The sequence below is a fragment of the Lepeophtheirus salmonis genome, chromosome 7, assembly GCF_016086655.4.
Source record: "Lepeophtheirus salmonis chromosome 7, UVic_Lsal_1.4, whole genome shotgun sequence".
NCBI classification, from domain to species: Eukaryota; Metazoa; Arthropoda; class Copepoda; order Siphonostomatoida; family Caligidae; genus Lepeophtheirus; species Lepeophtheirus salmonis.
This window is the reverse complement of record NC_052137.2, coordinates 10364490-10378243: the sequence shown is the minus strand read 5'-3', so window position 1 is coordinate 10378243 and position 13754 is coordinate 10364490. Positions and strand designations below refer to the sequence as shown.

General features: G+C 32.2%; 1 protein-coding gene across 2 annotated transcripts in view; it reads right to left on the bottom strand.

Moving 5' to 3' along the window:
* LOC121121446 (uncharacterized) overlaps positions 1 to 13754 on the bottom strand; it is a 242521-nt gene that overhangs the window by 65016 nt on the left and 163751 nt on the right. For both annotated transcript variants that reach the window (XM_071889828.1, XM_071889826.1), the window contains exon 3: positions 12069 to 13071. In XM_071889828.1, the coding sequence (XP_071745929.1) occupies positions 12069 to 13071 (1003 nt within the window). The remainder of the gene's footprint in view (positions 1 to 12068; positions 13072 to 13754) is intronic.

The window sequence follows — 13754 nt, the reverse complement described above, 5'->3', positions numbered from 1 at the left end:
AATTATGCTTCTAAAGAAAGGCAAGCAAGAGTTGTATCACACAACTTCCTAATCCAGTAGGGGATAAGATATTTCCAAATGTCTTCAATGAGTATGATGTTCAAAACTCCAAGCTTCAAGGGTTGGTGCAGCTATTGTAGTTAACACAAAATCTATTTTTTTTGATAAAAAATTCAAATATTAAATTTTTAGGAAAAAAAATTAGAAAATTCATAGCTATTCTCAAAAAAATTTGAAAAAATTGAAAAATTCAATTTTTTGGAAACAAAATTTGAAAAATGTAATTTCTTCAAACAAAAAAAATTCAAATATTAAATTTTTTATCAAAAATTTCTTAATGAGAAAGGGGGAAGAAGCTACAGCCCCTCCACTCCACCCCTACAGACCCCCTTGAAGGGGATTTTGATTGTCCAAATAATATTTTTGGCGTTTTAAGGACGTATTGAATTTAATGTAATATATTATTATAACACATGTTTTATTGCAAGAGATTTAATCAATTTCTTATTAAGTAAATATAAAATGTGTAATAACTAATTCAATGTACTAATTAAATCGTAGGTTCTAACTTTTAAGCAAATATGAATATATTAGAAAGTTATATAAATTTAATTCAGTTAGTAGTAGTAAAATATGTAATGAATGTTTGTTTAATATTAACTTTTAGCTTAAATGCTTTCAATAATAAATCATAAATGATCCTTTGTCGGGGATTATTCATTTATAGTTAAAATTTCTTCACTTTTGTTCTGTAGGTTCAAATAAAAGTTCAAATTTCATTGCCTTAGCTTTTCAGAGCATTTTTCCGCACATATATTATATACTTTCGGGGTTAATGCGTATTAATTTATTTGATAAACTGACTTTCATTAAATATATATGAATTCACAGAAGTTATGTATAATAATTATACACTCTTCTAGAAAAAATACTAATTCAACACTTATAACAATTACCTTTATTGGATTTTTATTTTTGTGGCGTGTATTTGTCTTTAAAAGTCCGAATAAGTATGTAGAAAATATCGAATAATTTTACAGTAACACAATAAAAAAAGTCATAATATCATCAAAGAAATGATTTATCAACATATTTCTTACCATGTACCCCTTTACTATTTTGATATTTAAATACGTGTGCCTAAATTTTAAAGCTAAAAAAGTCAAGTATAACAAGAAAATTCCATTCAATATTTTTTTATGAATTATAATATTACATCCGGTTTTTACACCTACAAATTCATTACCTATCTTCTATGTATTAAAGGTCTGTGTGTGTGTTTGTCCTTTAATTACGGCCAAACCGATGGAAGGATTTTGTGGAAATTTTTAATGTAGGTTCTTATGGCTTCAGAAACGGTTCTGGTAACAATTTGTTTGGACTATAAGCCTATGGCGGCCTATCAATAGCATCTTAGAGGAAATTTAGATTTATAAAATGAGGACCAGGGTGTATTTTGGATAATAGATACTTTGATGCTTAGCAAAGCGGCAGTGGATGAACTTATACTACCTTAGGGACAGGCAGCCCACATTCCGTGGGTGTTGCATATTTTAGCATATTTGAGGGGATACTTGGTGCTTAAAAATGCAGCAGCAGGGCAGCTTAAACTGCCTTTAGGCCCAGTACTTCCCCTGCAGCATCTGAGAGTCGGATTGTATTTTGGAATATTAGGAGGTTTTATTTATACTGCACCAGGCAGGTAACAACATGCAAAAAATAAGAGGAACTTACTTTAAAATTCAATAAATTATTTTCTAGGATACTAAGGCTTAAAATAAAACCTTCAAAGATCGTCCCATCAATTGTACCAGTGGAGAAAATGGTAGAGTTGTTTTCCAAATTCCTACAAATACAGTGCTACAAGTGTTTGGCCTCATTTGCAGTAAATGCTCTGTCCTAAACAAAACAATATTTAAAGAATATGAAACCTAATTTCGACAGGAGATTGGTCTTTCTATAATAATTGAAAGTGTAATGATGTAAGAAGATATTGACAAAGCAAGAGAGGAAACGAATAAATCATGTCTTGTCAAAATAGATGAAGCCAAAAAAGAAGAAGGAAATAATCTACTATCTGGTGTAGGATTGGCACCTGATAAAAATCAAAAAGGAGGAGAAGATTCATTGACTCAACAACAGGGCACACAAGATAGGACTGAAAGGTCTATTTTTACCAATCTTACTTACCACCGACTAAAGGATTGAAACTATCAAAACAAAAAATACTCCAATGAGAGGCAACTGGAAAATGGTGCTACGAAAGAAACTAGAAGTTCTAACCAAGAAACCTCACATTACTAAGAAACACGCATTGTAATACTTTTCATTTCCTTGGGAAAACAGTTTGAAGAAAAAATCACAAGAAAACAATACTCCTGAAAATTAACATGCAGTTATCAATTTTATCTTTCAACTTCAACACCAAAGTGTGCCCAAAAAGGGCAAAAAAACCAAAAAAAAAAAAATAATTACAATATGTAAAACTTCAGAGTCCAGCATAATTTCATTAGTAGATCCTAAAATTACAAAAATAAAACCCATTGAATAAAAGTTCCCAGGTTATATACCAGCAAGTTAAATAAAACAGACCGTTTATATTTTTTTTTTTGCAAAGAAGAAGTAGAATCTTTGTTCCATATATTTTATTTTTGTGATCGAGTGAGACCTCTAATATTTATAGTGTAGAGTATCATTACCGATAGGTTTGGTAAAAGTCTCAAGACGTCAAGTTGGCTCATTACTCTTACAATGAGAGGAGAAAAGACTTTAAAGCGAAGGCAAAATAACAAATATTCTCACGATAATATATGCATGTAGATCGAAAATAACTCCTCTTTCTGTAGGTCTGAACAAAACAATCGTGGCATATATGGACTCAATGTACTTTTAAACTGCATATATTACAATTCATATTTTTATCGAATAAACGGGACTTCTCCCCACCTTTTAACAACTATTAAATCTTTTATACGTTTTTAAAAAACTGGAAAAAACTCCATTCTTAATTAATTATTTTTGTAGTTTTAAACAAATGTTAAATTATATCCATTTGGCCGATTTTATAGTTTCACAAAAATAATCATAATAAATTTTTTTCAAATAAAATTCAAATCTCATTAGTCACTTTACCCCATATTTTGGTTACATTTTATTTATCATTCATTTAATGAAATACTTTTACATCAATGAAAATTTGATACCCCCACATTTATCTTATACTGTTTGTTACCCTTGTTTTTTCTCACAACTAAATAGGCTCAAATTGTTTATTCTTTTTTTCTGATATCATGTAAATAATTAAAACACTCTTAAACAACAAGTACCTATTATTTTAGTAAAGGGATAAGAATTAATAATTAACTTGGCAAAAAAACAAACTATTATATTTCAAAAAATATATTCGCTAAAAACTATTTTTTTAGCTTCTGTGATATTGAAAATCAATTTGGACTTACAAAAACAAATACAATAATGTTTAATTTATTAATGTTTGTACGTTGATGTTGTCCATTTTTAGAAATCCATTTATTTCTTTGAGATTGACTCTGAATTCGAGGAATTGTTTTGAGAAGATGCAAACATGGTTGAATTTGTAAAATTGTAATTTACTTATAATTCGTTAGTTTGAAGAATAAAAAAGCTTTGAATAGGTAAATATTGTTGTAGTTTAAAGTAAAAAGTCACCAAGTGCAGTAATATAGTGTTCCTTGATGTATATCATACACTTATACAATATAAAACAGGAGTATGATATACTGGGAGCACTATATAAAATTAAAGAGATAACGTCCAATTATTTAGTGAGTAGGTACGTGTGAGCGTGCACATGCCAAACAAAAAGTAGCACCAAGGATTTATGGAAAAGTTATCTTTTATACTTAAAAAAAAAGAAAGAAAAAAAAAGGAAGCACTCTATATAAAAATTAAATGAGTGAATGTGACTTTAGATTAGGGTTATCTACGAGCTAAAGTACTTTCCGGTCCATCAAATCATATCAACTTTTTTTCTCAAACTTTTATTAATATACTTTTTATTCTTTGGGAAAGAACGTCTAAGTATTGAGTCTCTCCGTTTTTCATGAGCACAGTCACACGCTACGTGTGACTGTGCTCATGAAAACGGATAGAAACACCAAGGATGTATTGGGGAGTTAACTGCTTCAAATATTATTATAGCAGAATTTGTATTTATTTTGGTCTACGCCTAATAACTTCGGGCAATGTACGGTTCTACCACTAGTACAAAAAAAAGTTGAATGAATGGCTTGGATATTTTTATTATCTTCCTATTGAAATATAAAATTTTATAATTCTAATTATAACTCTTTGGGACACAAAAATAATAATTAGGGGTTTTAAAGAAATTTTTTGTGTTTTTCTAGCACAAAGGAGCTAAAAAGTATGTAACAAAAAATAGCAAAAAACTTGACATAACTAGGACATGGAGTCAGATCTTAAACCGTTGTTCTAACCAATGAATGATACAGAGGTTCTTTATCACCTGACCCCTTTTCAGCAGAAGCTTTTTGTTATGTATTTAATATGTCCTTTCTGGTTTTTATCTTCTTATATAAGTACTGTGTTTTACGTGTTATAAATAGTATCGTCTTATGTAAATATATCAGAGTATAGTTAGAATACACATGATCTAGTCTTACATTATTCCTCCACGTGAATTCTTCTCCTCATGTCTCTTGGTCATCCTGGATCTCTCCTATTATAAATAAGATTGTGTCTCTCCCTCGTCAAGACGCAACATTGGCGACGAGGATGGGATCAGGATCACGTGACCTCCCTGCTGTGGGATCGTCGGCGAAGCTAGCCCTTTTGGAGTTGGGTAGCCCTTTTTCGTCGATGGGGAGAACGCTCGTTCGTCTGCGGAAGGCGGAGCAATATGGACTGTGCCTATGTTTGGGCCTCGTGGAGGAAGGAAGAGAACCTTGGTCACTTTCAAGAAGTGAAGTGTGTGTCCGGGTCCGGGACCACATAATTAACAATGGATTTATTCCTACACAATTTTGGTTCTCCTCTGTTCCTACTCTCCCGTTCACATCATTGGTTGATGGATGTGGAACGGTCTCTCTTGTGGATCATCCCGAGTTGGATGAGGGTACATCGAGCAAGATGTCTCCCAGGGACGAGCAGGGTGCTCGGGTCCTTAAAACCTCAACAAGGGTGAGTGTTGTTTCTCCCAGGGACGAGCAGGGTGCTCGGGTCCTTAAAACCTCAACAAGGGTAAATGTTATTTCTCCCAGGGACGAGCAAGGTGCTCGGGTCCTTAAAACCTTTATGAGGAGTATTGTCCTCCTTTCTCCGGTGCGCGTGTGAGAGCACGGCACGTCTATGGAGATAAACTTTTGCAATACCAGGAAGAATGTTTTGTCCTCGCCTGGACATGGATGGAGCGGATCTATAGGCTGCTGTTCATGGAGAGGAACCTGTTTAAGCACCGCCATGGATTTATTGCTTGGGGGGTGATGTTATGTATTTAATATGTCCTTTCTGGTTTTTATCTTCTTATATAAGTACTGTGTTTTACGTGTTATAAATAGTATCGTCTTATGTAAATATATCAGAGTATAGTTAGAATACACATGATCTAGTGTTACATTATTCCTCCACGTGAATTCTTCTCCTCATGTCTCTTGGTCATCCTGGATCTCTCCTATTATAAATAAGCTTGCGTCTCTCCCTCGTCAAGACGCAACACTTTTATCGACCTATTAACTATTAATTGGATTTTACAAAATATACCTCCTTTTCAATTTCTACTCTTTTTTTTTTTTTTTTTTTTTTTTTTTTTTACAGTAGACGTGATATCTTGTCTTAAATGCAAAATTAGGTATTATAACAGAGTGATAAATTTCAGAGAGCTTAAACCAGAATAAGAGTACTAAAAAAAATAACCAGTTGGTTTTTGAATTGAAAATAATTAGTGCTACTTCAGTGACTCTATGATCGATGTGAATCCATGGTAATAATGACCTCACGTGTGATTAACGAAATAAATTCATGGATTATTTTACATATTTAGGGATACCAGAGGATCGGTTCATTCACTTATTCAAGATCCATTGGTCTTCCTTTTTGTCATGATTCTTCTCTCACAGCAATTGATGACGCCATTCCCTTCTTCAAAGATTTAAATATCGAAAGCTTATATATACTATTTCCCAGCTCAGGAATCAGAGCTACCTTAAATCTTATAATATCTCGAGTGTTATTTTTTTTTTTTTTTAAATATATTTCCCCAAGAATTTAAGATGGATCCGTTAAGGGTATAATGGTGAGTCATCCATAGTCCCACAAATCAGGCCCTTCTCCCCATTATTAAAAAAAAAGATTAAAATATAAATGAACAAATAAAGATAATTAATAAAAACACCTCTCCTCCACACTTGTAAATCAAAGTGTAGATTGAATCTTATTACCCTTGCTCACTCCTTATGTAAGTAAAAAAGTTTGATATGTACCTAGAATGTTCTTATGATTAAAACCTGGTTGACTGTTCATTTTCCGTGTCAGTTTTTCTCTGATCTTGTTCAACACGTACTTCTCAATTGGGAAATCGTTTGTTGTACTAATTTCCTAATTTTTTATAATCCTCAATTAAGTAAGTCAAAAAAGTGTAAGTGTAAGTTTCACATCCAAACTTACAGGGTCTAAACAAACAATAAAGGATAATCGAGAAAAATGTTTATAGCAAGTTTATTTTTGAAATTACAACATTTACACTTCGAACATATAATTATAATTTAAGTTTCTATAAAATATAAAAAAAAAATCATTAAAAATGGCCACCTCCAGCCTTCACAGCTACCGTAAGGCAGCAACAGAAGTCCTTGACGTCGGCACGAACATATTGATGACCGACTTGGTCCCATACTTTCACCAGCAAAGGCTTTAGGCTCTCAAACTTCTTGTGAGGATTTGCACATGCCTTTGCCTCAAGAATGAATGACAAATAATAGTTCATAAGATTTGAATCCGGGAACTTGCATGCCATTCTTCCTTTGACAAAAACTCGGGGAAATTTGTTTTGAGGCAGTTGTCCCAGGAATTGACATGAGCCTCGAGAACGTCCTCCAAGTACCTTGACACTAGAGAAAAAAATGACACACGTCATCTTTTCTCCCTCCCAAATACCTACTCATACCATAACAAACGAAGGTTTTTGTAGTCTGTACACACGTTCGGTATCACTATTCTTATCTTTTCTCTACAGACAGTCATTCTGGATCATTTTCACGGTCGAATGCTTCGTATTCGTGAAATAAAGTTTGGCAGAGTGCCCATTTTATCTTTTTTGACAGCTTGAAGGCTAGATCCAACTTTTTTTTCATTGTGGCCTCAGAGAGCATTAAGTGGCATTGTTTTTGTCATGAAAAATCATTAATTCATTCCTCCAAACTTTGAGCATGGATTTTTTCCCCATCACCTTTACAAGGAAGAGACAAATATATTTGCAAATACCCTAATTTCTGTACAATATTACATTCAGCTACCTAAATTTATCAGATACTTTGAGGGGGTTGATCAAAATAATTATGATATTTTTATATCCTAAGTCATTAGCCTAAAAAAATGCTCATTTAGTTCTTTTTTTAGTACTTCCCATAACTATTTTCTCATACTTTATTTCCATGCTACTTTGTTCATTAAACTTTCAAGATAATTATAAAGGATTACTATATCTCGTATATATAATGAAGATGGACCTCACATATGTATGCAGTAATTCTATGTAGCTTAATTAAGAATATTGAACTTTTTTGTAGTCCACTCAACTCCGACTCAACATGAATATGTTTACCTTTATACATTCTATGATGATAAATTAATTAAACACATATTATAAACAACATATTTTGACATGCGTCATAAATTTGCATTTTCGGTTGCTCTTTTGCAAAAAGTTAATATTACCATGTTTTATGTCATAGTTCCACATACAAGTAAAAAAACATGTATACACATTAATATTTTTTTGTTTTGCTTGAAAACCGTAGAGGTATGACATATTAAATGTGTGGGAAAATTATTATTTCATTCTTAAAATAATACAAATATTCCCTACAAACATTTCAATTTTTAATACTAATATATACATAGCTATTTAAAGTTTAGTATATCGAACTTTTAAAATGTAGTTTATTGATCTATAGATATATGTTAGTGTTAAGAGTTTAAATGCAACTTAAACATAAAAAAGCGGATTTATAGCTGTAAATCGCTTTGCATACATGCACAGTACATTTTCTTGTATCTGTAAACCTATTGCAAATGCAAAAGAAACGTTATTTTTGTTTAAACTATCAATGTTTCGGGATTTTTATTCCGAAAATCTTCTCACAGCAAACTGAATCTTGGTCTTGAAGTGGATAAACAAGAGAAAAGGGAACATGGACCCACATATCCATTTCTATATTGCTTAAAAAACTCTTAAGATGCGACTGATCAGGAGAGAGATAGAGTTACAAGAGAGTGTTGACACTCCACCCCTCTTACTCTCCAAACGTTCCAGAATCGGGGCTGGTATAACTCTAACATGGGGAAATTGGGATGAAAATCTGTCTTAAGAAATCTGTACACCAACTCCAAGGAAAAATGGTTGAGATATCGTCTTGCAACCTCAGCAATCTTAATCTAACAAATCAAAAGAAAATGAAGCTGATAAACTCTGCTCTTTTTATAATAATCATATTGAGTCCTTCCTCCATTTTTTCTAAGAATGTAGTAGAACAGATCATGTGAAGAAAATGGTAAAAATAAAAATGAAGAACGAAAATTGGCTTGTGGCTATAAGCTGCCACAACAATGACTCACCTAAAAAGTAGACTCTGTAGTAACAAAATTTTTATCCAGAATATATTTTAACTGAACGACAGGCAAAGTCTTGAGAATGTATGGCCTCAAGGATTTTATTGATAAATATTACGGTTGTATTATTAATTGTGTATTTTTTTAGTATTATGTATTGCTATTTAGAAATTGGTTATATACAAGTTAAAATTATCTCTAGGACGAACAATTGTATAGCGTGACAGTCGCTCCTTTCTTTTTTTCCATTATCACTCCTGCTGCTACGCTACCTGAAGTTGGTGCTGGTCAGTGTCTTTGAAAAGGAAAGTCTGGTCATCAAGCGTGCCATATAAAGTGAGAAAAAAACTATGTTGTTTTCTAAATGCACTTCTAGTATATGCATTTCAGAAGTGAATCCATCGCTTCTGAGAAATAGGTAGAAGTTATTGGAGACCTGAAGGGCTTATACCAAAATCTTCATGCTATATTGACTATTAAAATGTTAATGTGATAGCAGAGGGAAAAAAATGCAAAATACCTTGCTAAAATGATGATCCTTTTGAGGAGTCAAGTAAAAAACATAAATCTTGAATCAATTTGAAAATAACGGTTGTATTCGTCATTGGATGTGGTAAAATTAGTATTAAATTGAAGAAACGTACATGTTTAGTTCTTCAAGTCTGTATGAGCTAATCAAATCGTTCCTTACACCATCTGAGAAATAGTTCGTGTACTGAGTTGGGACAGGAACACAGAAAGATACCTATAAGATAATCCCATGTTAATATAAATACAAGGTTATACCATAACGCATGTACGACTGATGTTTCACTTCGACCACGCTTTTGAATAATGACGTCATAAAATATGATTGGGTCTGTGTTTTGTCAAAATCTTTCTTTTTTGCCAGCAGTAAATTTGATAAAAGAAATTGAAAATTCAAGTAGTAGTGACGTCATACAATATGATTGATTGGGTGTTTTCTCAAAATCAGTCTGTCTTGCCCTGCAGTCGGTACGATACATAAAATTGAAAATTCTAGCAAGCCAGATTAAATGATAGTCTAACCTTGTACTTCTATAACTTTGAAATAATCCTAACTGTTATTTACATAGCTCAGAAAGAGAGACAGCTTCACACCTTCTGTAGGAAAGTCCAATTTTAAAACCTATTTACTTCGTTCTTAGATAATGGTAAATGAAAGCTTCAGGGTAACAGTGAACCGAAAGGGCTTTTTCACACTAGTTTCCAATAACACAGTAAATTATCGCGCAGTGATCGTCAAAATTCAATTCTACATCAACGCCATGAAGGAATACGGTCCCAAGCTTCAACTATATTGTCATTATAAATACAATTAGGCATAGTTCTTTAAAATTTTATTAATATTTGAATGGGTCTATATGTTTTTAATATCATATTGAAAAAACATATTTCCAGTATTTCGAAATGTTGAAAAAAAGTGGTTATGAAAATAAAAAACAAAAAAACGTCATGCAAACAATCTAGCACAAAACCGACAATGCTCTAGACTCTGAGTCATTTACTGTTCCAAAATTAAAATCCATTCCCGAAAATTCCTACTAATTTAAAGATTGAAGTTAATCAGATGCAAATCTGGATCTGAATACACATGGAATACTTGTTCTATTGACAACTCTGATTGTTTTCATTAGAGGAAATAAATTGTATATACCTATATATATGAAGGTATATAAATACGTTGAAAACATGAAGCAATGAAATGATACAACATCATTAATTTTGATCAACATGATTATACATATTTTACCTCTTAACAAGATATGATTTTTCTAAATATAGAAATACTTTAACGCTTATATTCAACCATATCTGATATCCAATTAGAAATCAAATAATCGACAGTTGATGTAACTCATTTCTAACTTAGAATGTTCAGGTAGTTTTAAGGTTTTAGGTAGCATCAATTCACAAGCATAATATTGGTCATATTCAAGTTTACACTCATGAAATGGTCACAACTCAAGTTTTGATAATAATTTTTTACAAAAGTAGGTTTTTTTAAAAAAATATTCTAATAATCATTTGCAATTGCTTTTAATTATAAATATTGGCAGTATCTTCAAAGACGATAAAATGTAAACCAAAAGAATTATTGTGTTGGAAATGCTTGTACACAGGACACCCCAGCCGAGATTGCCAATGAGCTCAAGATCAGCCAGACGGTCGTGTAAGCGATTTGAAACCAAAAGAACAGTCGGCAGAAAGTCTAGGCAAGGTTGGAAACGAACAAAAGGAATAATGGCCAGGATTTTTGTTTATGAAAAACTGCTTTGCTAGAAATCCAGCGAAGACGATTCGAAGTATGGCGAAGAAGATTAATGTGGGCGAGGGGACGCTCCGAAGGATCATTAAATAAAATCAAGAGCAAGGAGGAGGAAACATGTCAGTACAACGGCCACAAAGAAGAAGAGGATGACTAGAGACAAGCCTCTCTTGAATGTGGCCTCCCAGCTTCCTAATCTTAATCCTTTGGATTATTCCATCTAAGCAAAGGTTGAGGGATCTTTGAAGTACCCCATCAAGGCCATATGGCCTGACTTGTCAGAAATTACATCCGCAAGATCCAAAAAATCTTTTGTTTAAACTTAAATATTACACATGGCGTATAATTTAATAAATATTATCTTAGTATTTTTTTTTTACAATAAGTTTTTGTCGATCCCACTGTTATGTCAAAATGAGAAAATTATGTTAGTAATTATTGGAAACCAAATTATTTTATGTAAACACAAATTACTTGAAAAGACAAAGAATGAGTCTGATTTACTTAACCGTGTTGACACATCTATTTGAAATTCACTTATTTATTTACTTAACTTAATATATTATATACATACTATAATTCTCATACTTACTTCATTTTTCATTGCAAATAATGTTTAGGATGGAGCAAAATATACCATCGATAGTAATGTTTATCATTAAGCAATTGTGAGAATACATAAATAAAATAATTCAAAAAAATGAAATATGATACATATCGATATTCAATAAGAGGACGTTCTGTTTAGTTAATCTAATATTTTTTGATAAATTATGATATTGGTTATAAGGTATTGAACTAACTTATAATATTTTTTGAAAATGAAAATTTAGACGTCAGATACGAGGAAAGCACATTTAAGATTAAATCACATATATGCCTTTGTATATTAGGAAAAATAAATCAATATTTTCAATTTTTAAGTTATCTAAATAATTGATATAAACATAATTACCATTCTACAAAATCCAAGGGACGTTCTGAGGATGACAAGGATTGTGTTTTACTTGCAAGAGGTTGATCTGATGACGAAGACTTATGTCGGTTTAAGAGCCTACTTGGTAAAAACGAGGATGCAAAATTAGTGAATGTAGTCGAGAATGAATGTTCTTTTTTGAAACTGAGAGAAGATTTCATTTTTCTCTCAAGAGGTTTGCTTGAATCAATGAGATCCGAAGTTTCTTCTTCCTCTACGTAAGGTTCATCTGTATAGTCAAATGTTTGACTCTCTAATTTACTCAATCGTCTACCTCCGAGACGATAAAAATCCTCTTCATCGACTTCGACCTTAAGAGATGGAGATGGACTTATGATTCGATTTTTGTAGTTTGGATGTTTAATGGGCTCTTCAATTTCATCGACACTTAGGACTATTGAGGGTGTCTTTAGAGAGGAGTTTATAAGATTCCTGTGCTTATTGTTTTTTTGGAGTCGAGCCTGAGCTGAATGAACGGTTCGTAGAAGCTTCAATTGCCGATTTCTGTTGTAGGAAGTGGTTGTTATTTCAAAAGAATTGGACGGTACTCTTGATCTTCTTCGAGTTCGACTTGCTGCAGCAAAAACTTCATCATCCTCGTCTTCAGCCTCATTCCCTCCCTCGTCAGGTTCTTCATCTTCTTTCTCAATTGAGGATTCTGCTTTGATGGATGCTTTATCTTGTAGGTTATAAGAATCCAAGGATCCTTTCTTATTCAATTCCTTAGAATCACTTCGACTTGTATCAAAGCTTAATGAACGAATTTCGTCTTTGCTTTCGGAAGGAGTAGTGGAGAGTGTGGAGTTAAAATCTTCTGTTAAAGCTATGGCAGCAAAAGCTCTTCGACGAGGCTGCTGCGGTAATGATTCTTCCACAACCGAATAGGCCTTTTTATAATGTTCACTTGAAAATAATCTTGACTGTCTTCTCAATGCCCATGAAGATGCATTAGCTGCTGTTGTACTGCGGTTATCACCATCACCTGAAAAGTGGAAGGGACATTGAAATATACTAAGCATGGAAATAGATATCAACATGTTTAAATATAAACGTACTCTTTTTTTTCCCATCAAAAACAGAAGAGAGATCCAGAGAGTAAAAAAAAAAGTAATAGCTTTCTAATTATTAAGTTAAAACGCTTCTCCTCGTAAAAAAATATATATATATGTCTCTCATGGAATTGACGTAAACGTAATTACTTCTACCATAACCCACATATTTATTCATGAAAATTGATATCAAACTTCAATTTCAACCGTTTCATTGAACCTATCCACTTTGTAAATGTAAGATAGCAAAAGAAAGATACTTAAAATCGACAAGCTTAGCATAAATTGCTTCATATTTATTTTTAAAGGATCAGTAATAATAATATTTTAATGAATCACAAATTTGAAGAAGTTTTTCAAAAAGATTAGCAAGAATGAATACCTTAACTATGCATTTATATCAAAATATACTAAAAGACGGATTATGTCACCTCCAAATCTGCTTTGTAACTGTTTATTTTCCCCCCGTTTTCCTTAAAAAATTAATACTCATCAAAAGTATTAAAATTTAAATTTTTAAGCAAATTTTATTTTCATATTTACTAATCAGATATGTATTTTAAGGGATAGAAATACAATAAAAAAGGAATAGCCCCTCATTTTTCATTCAGCCGGA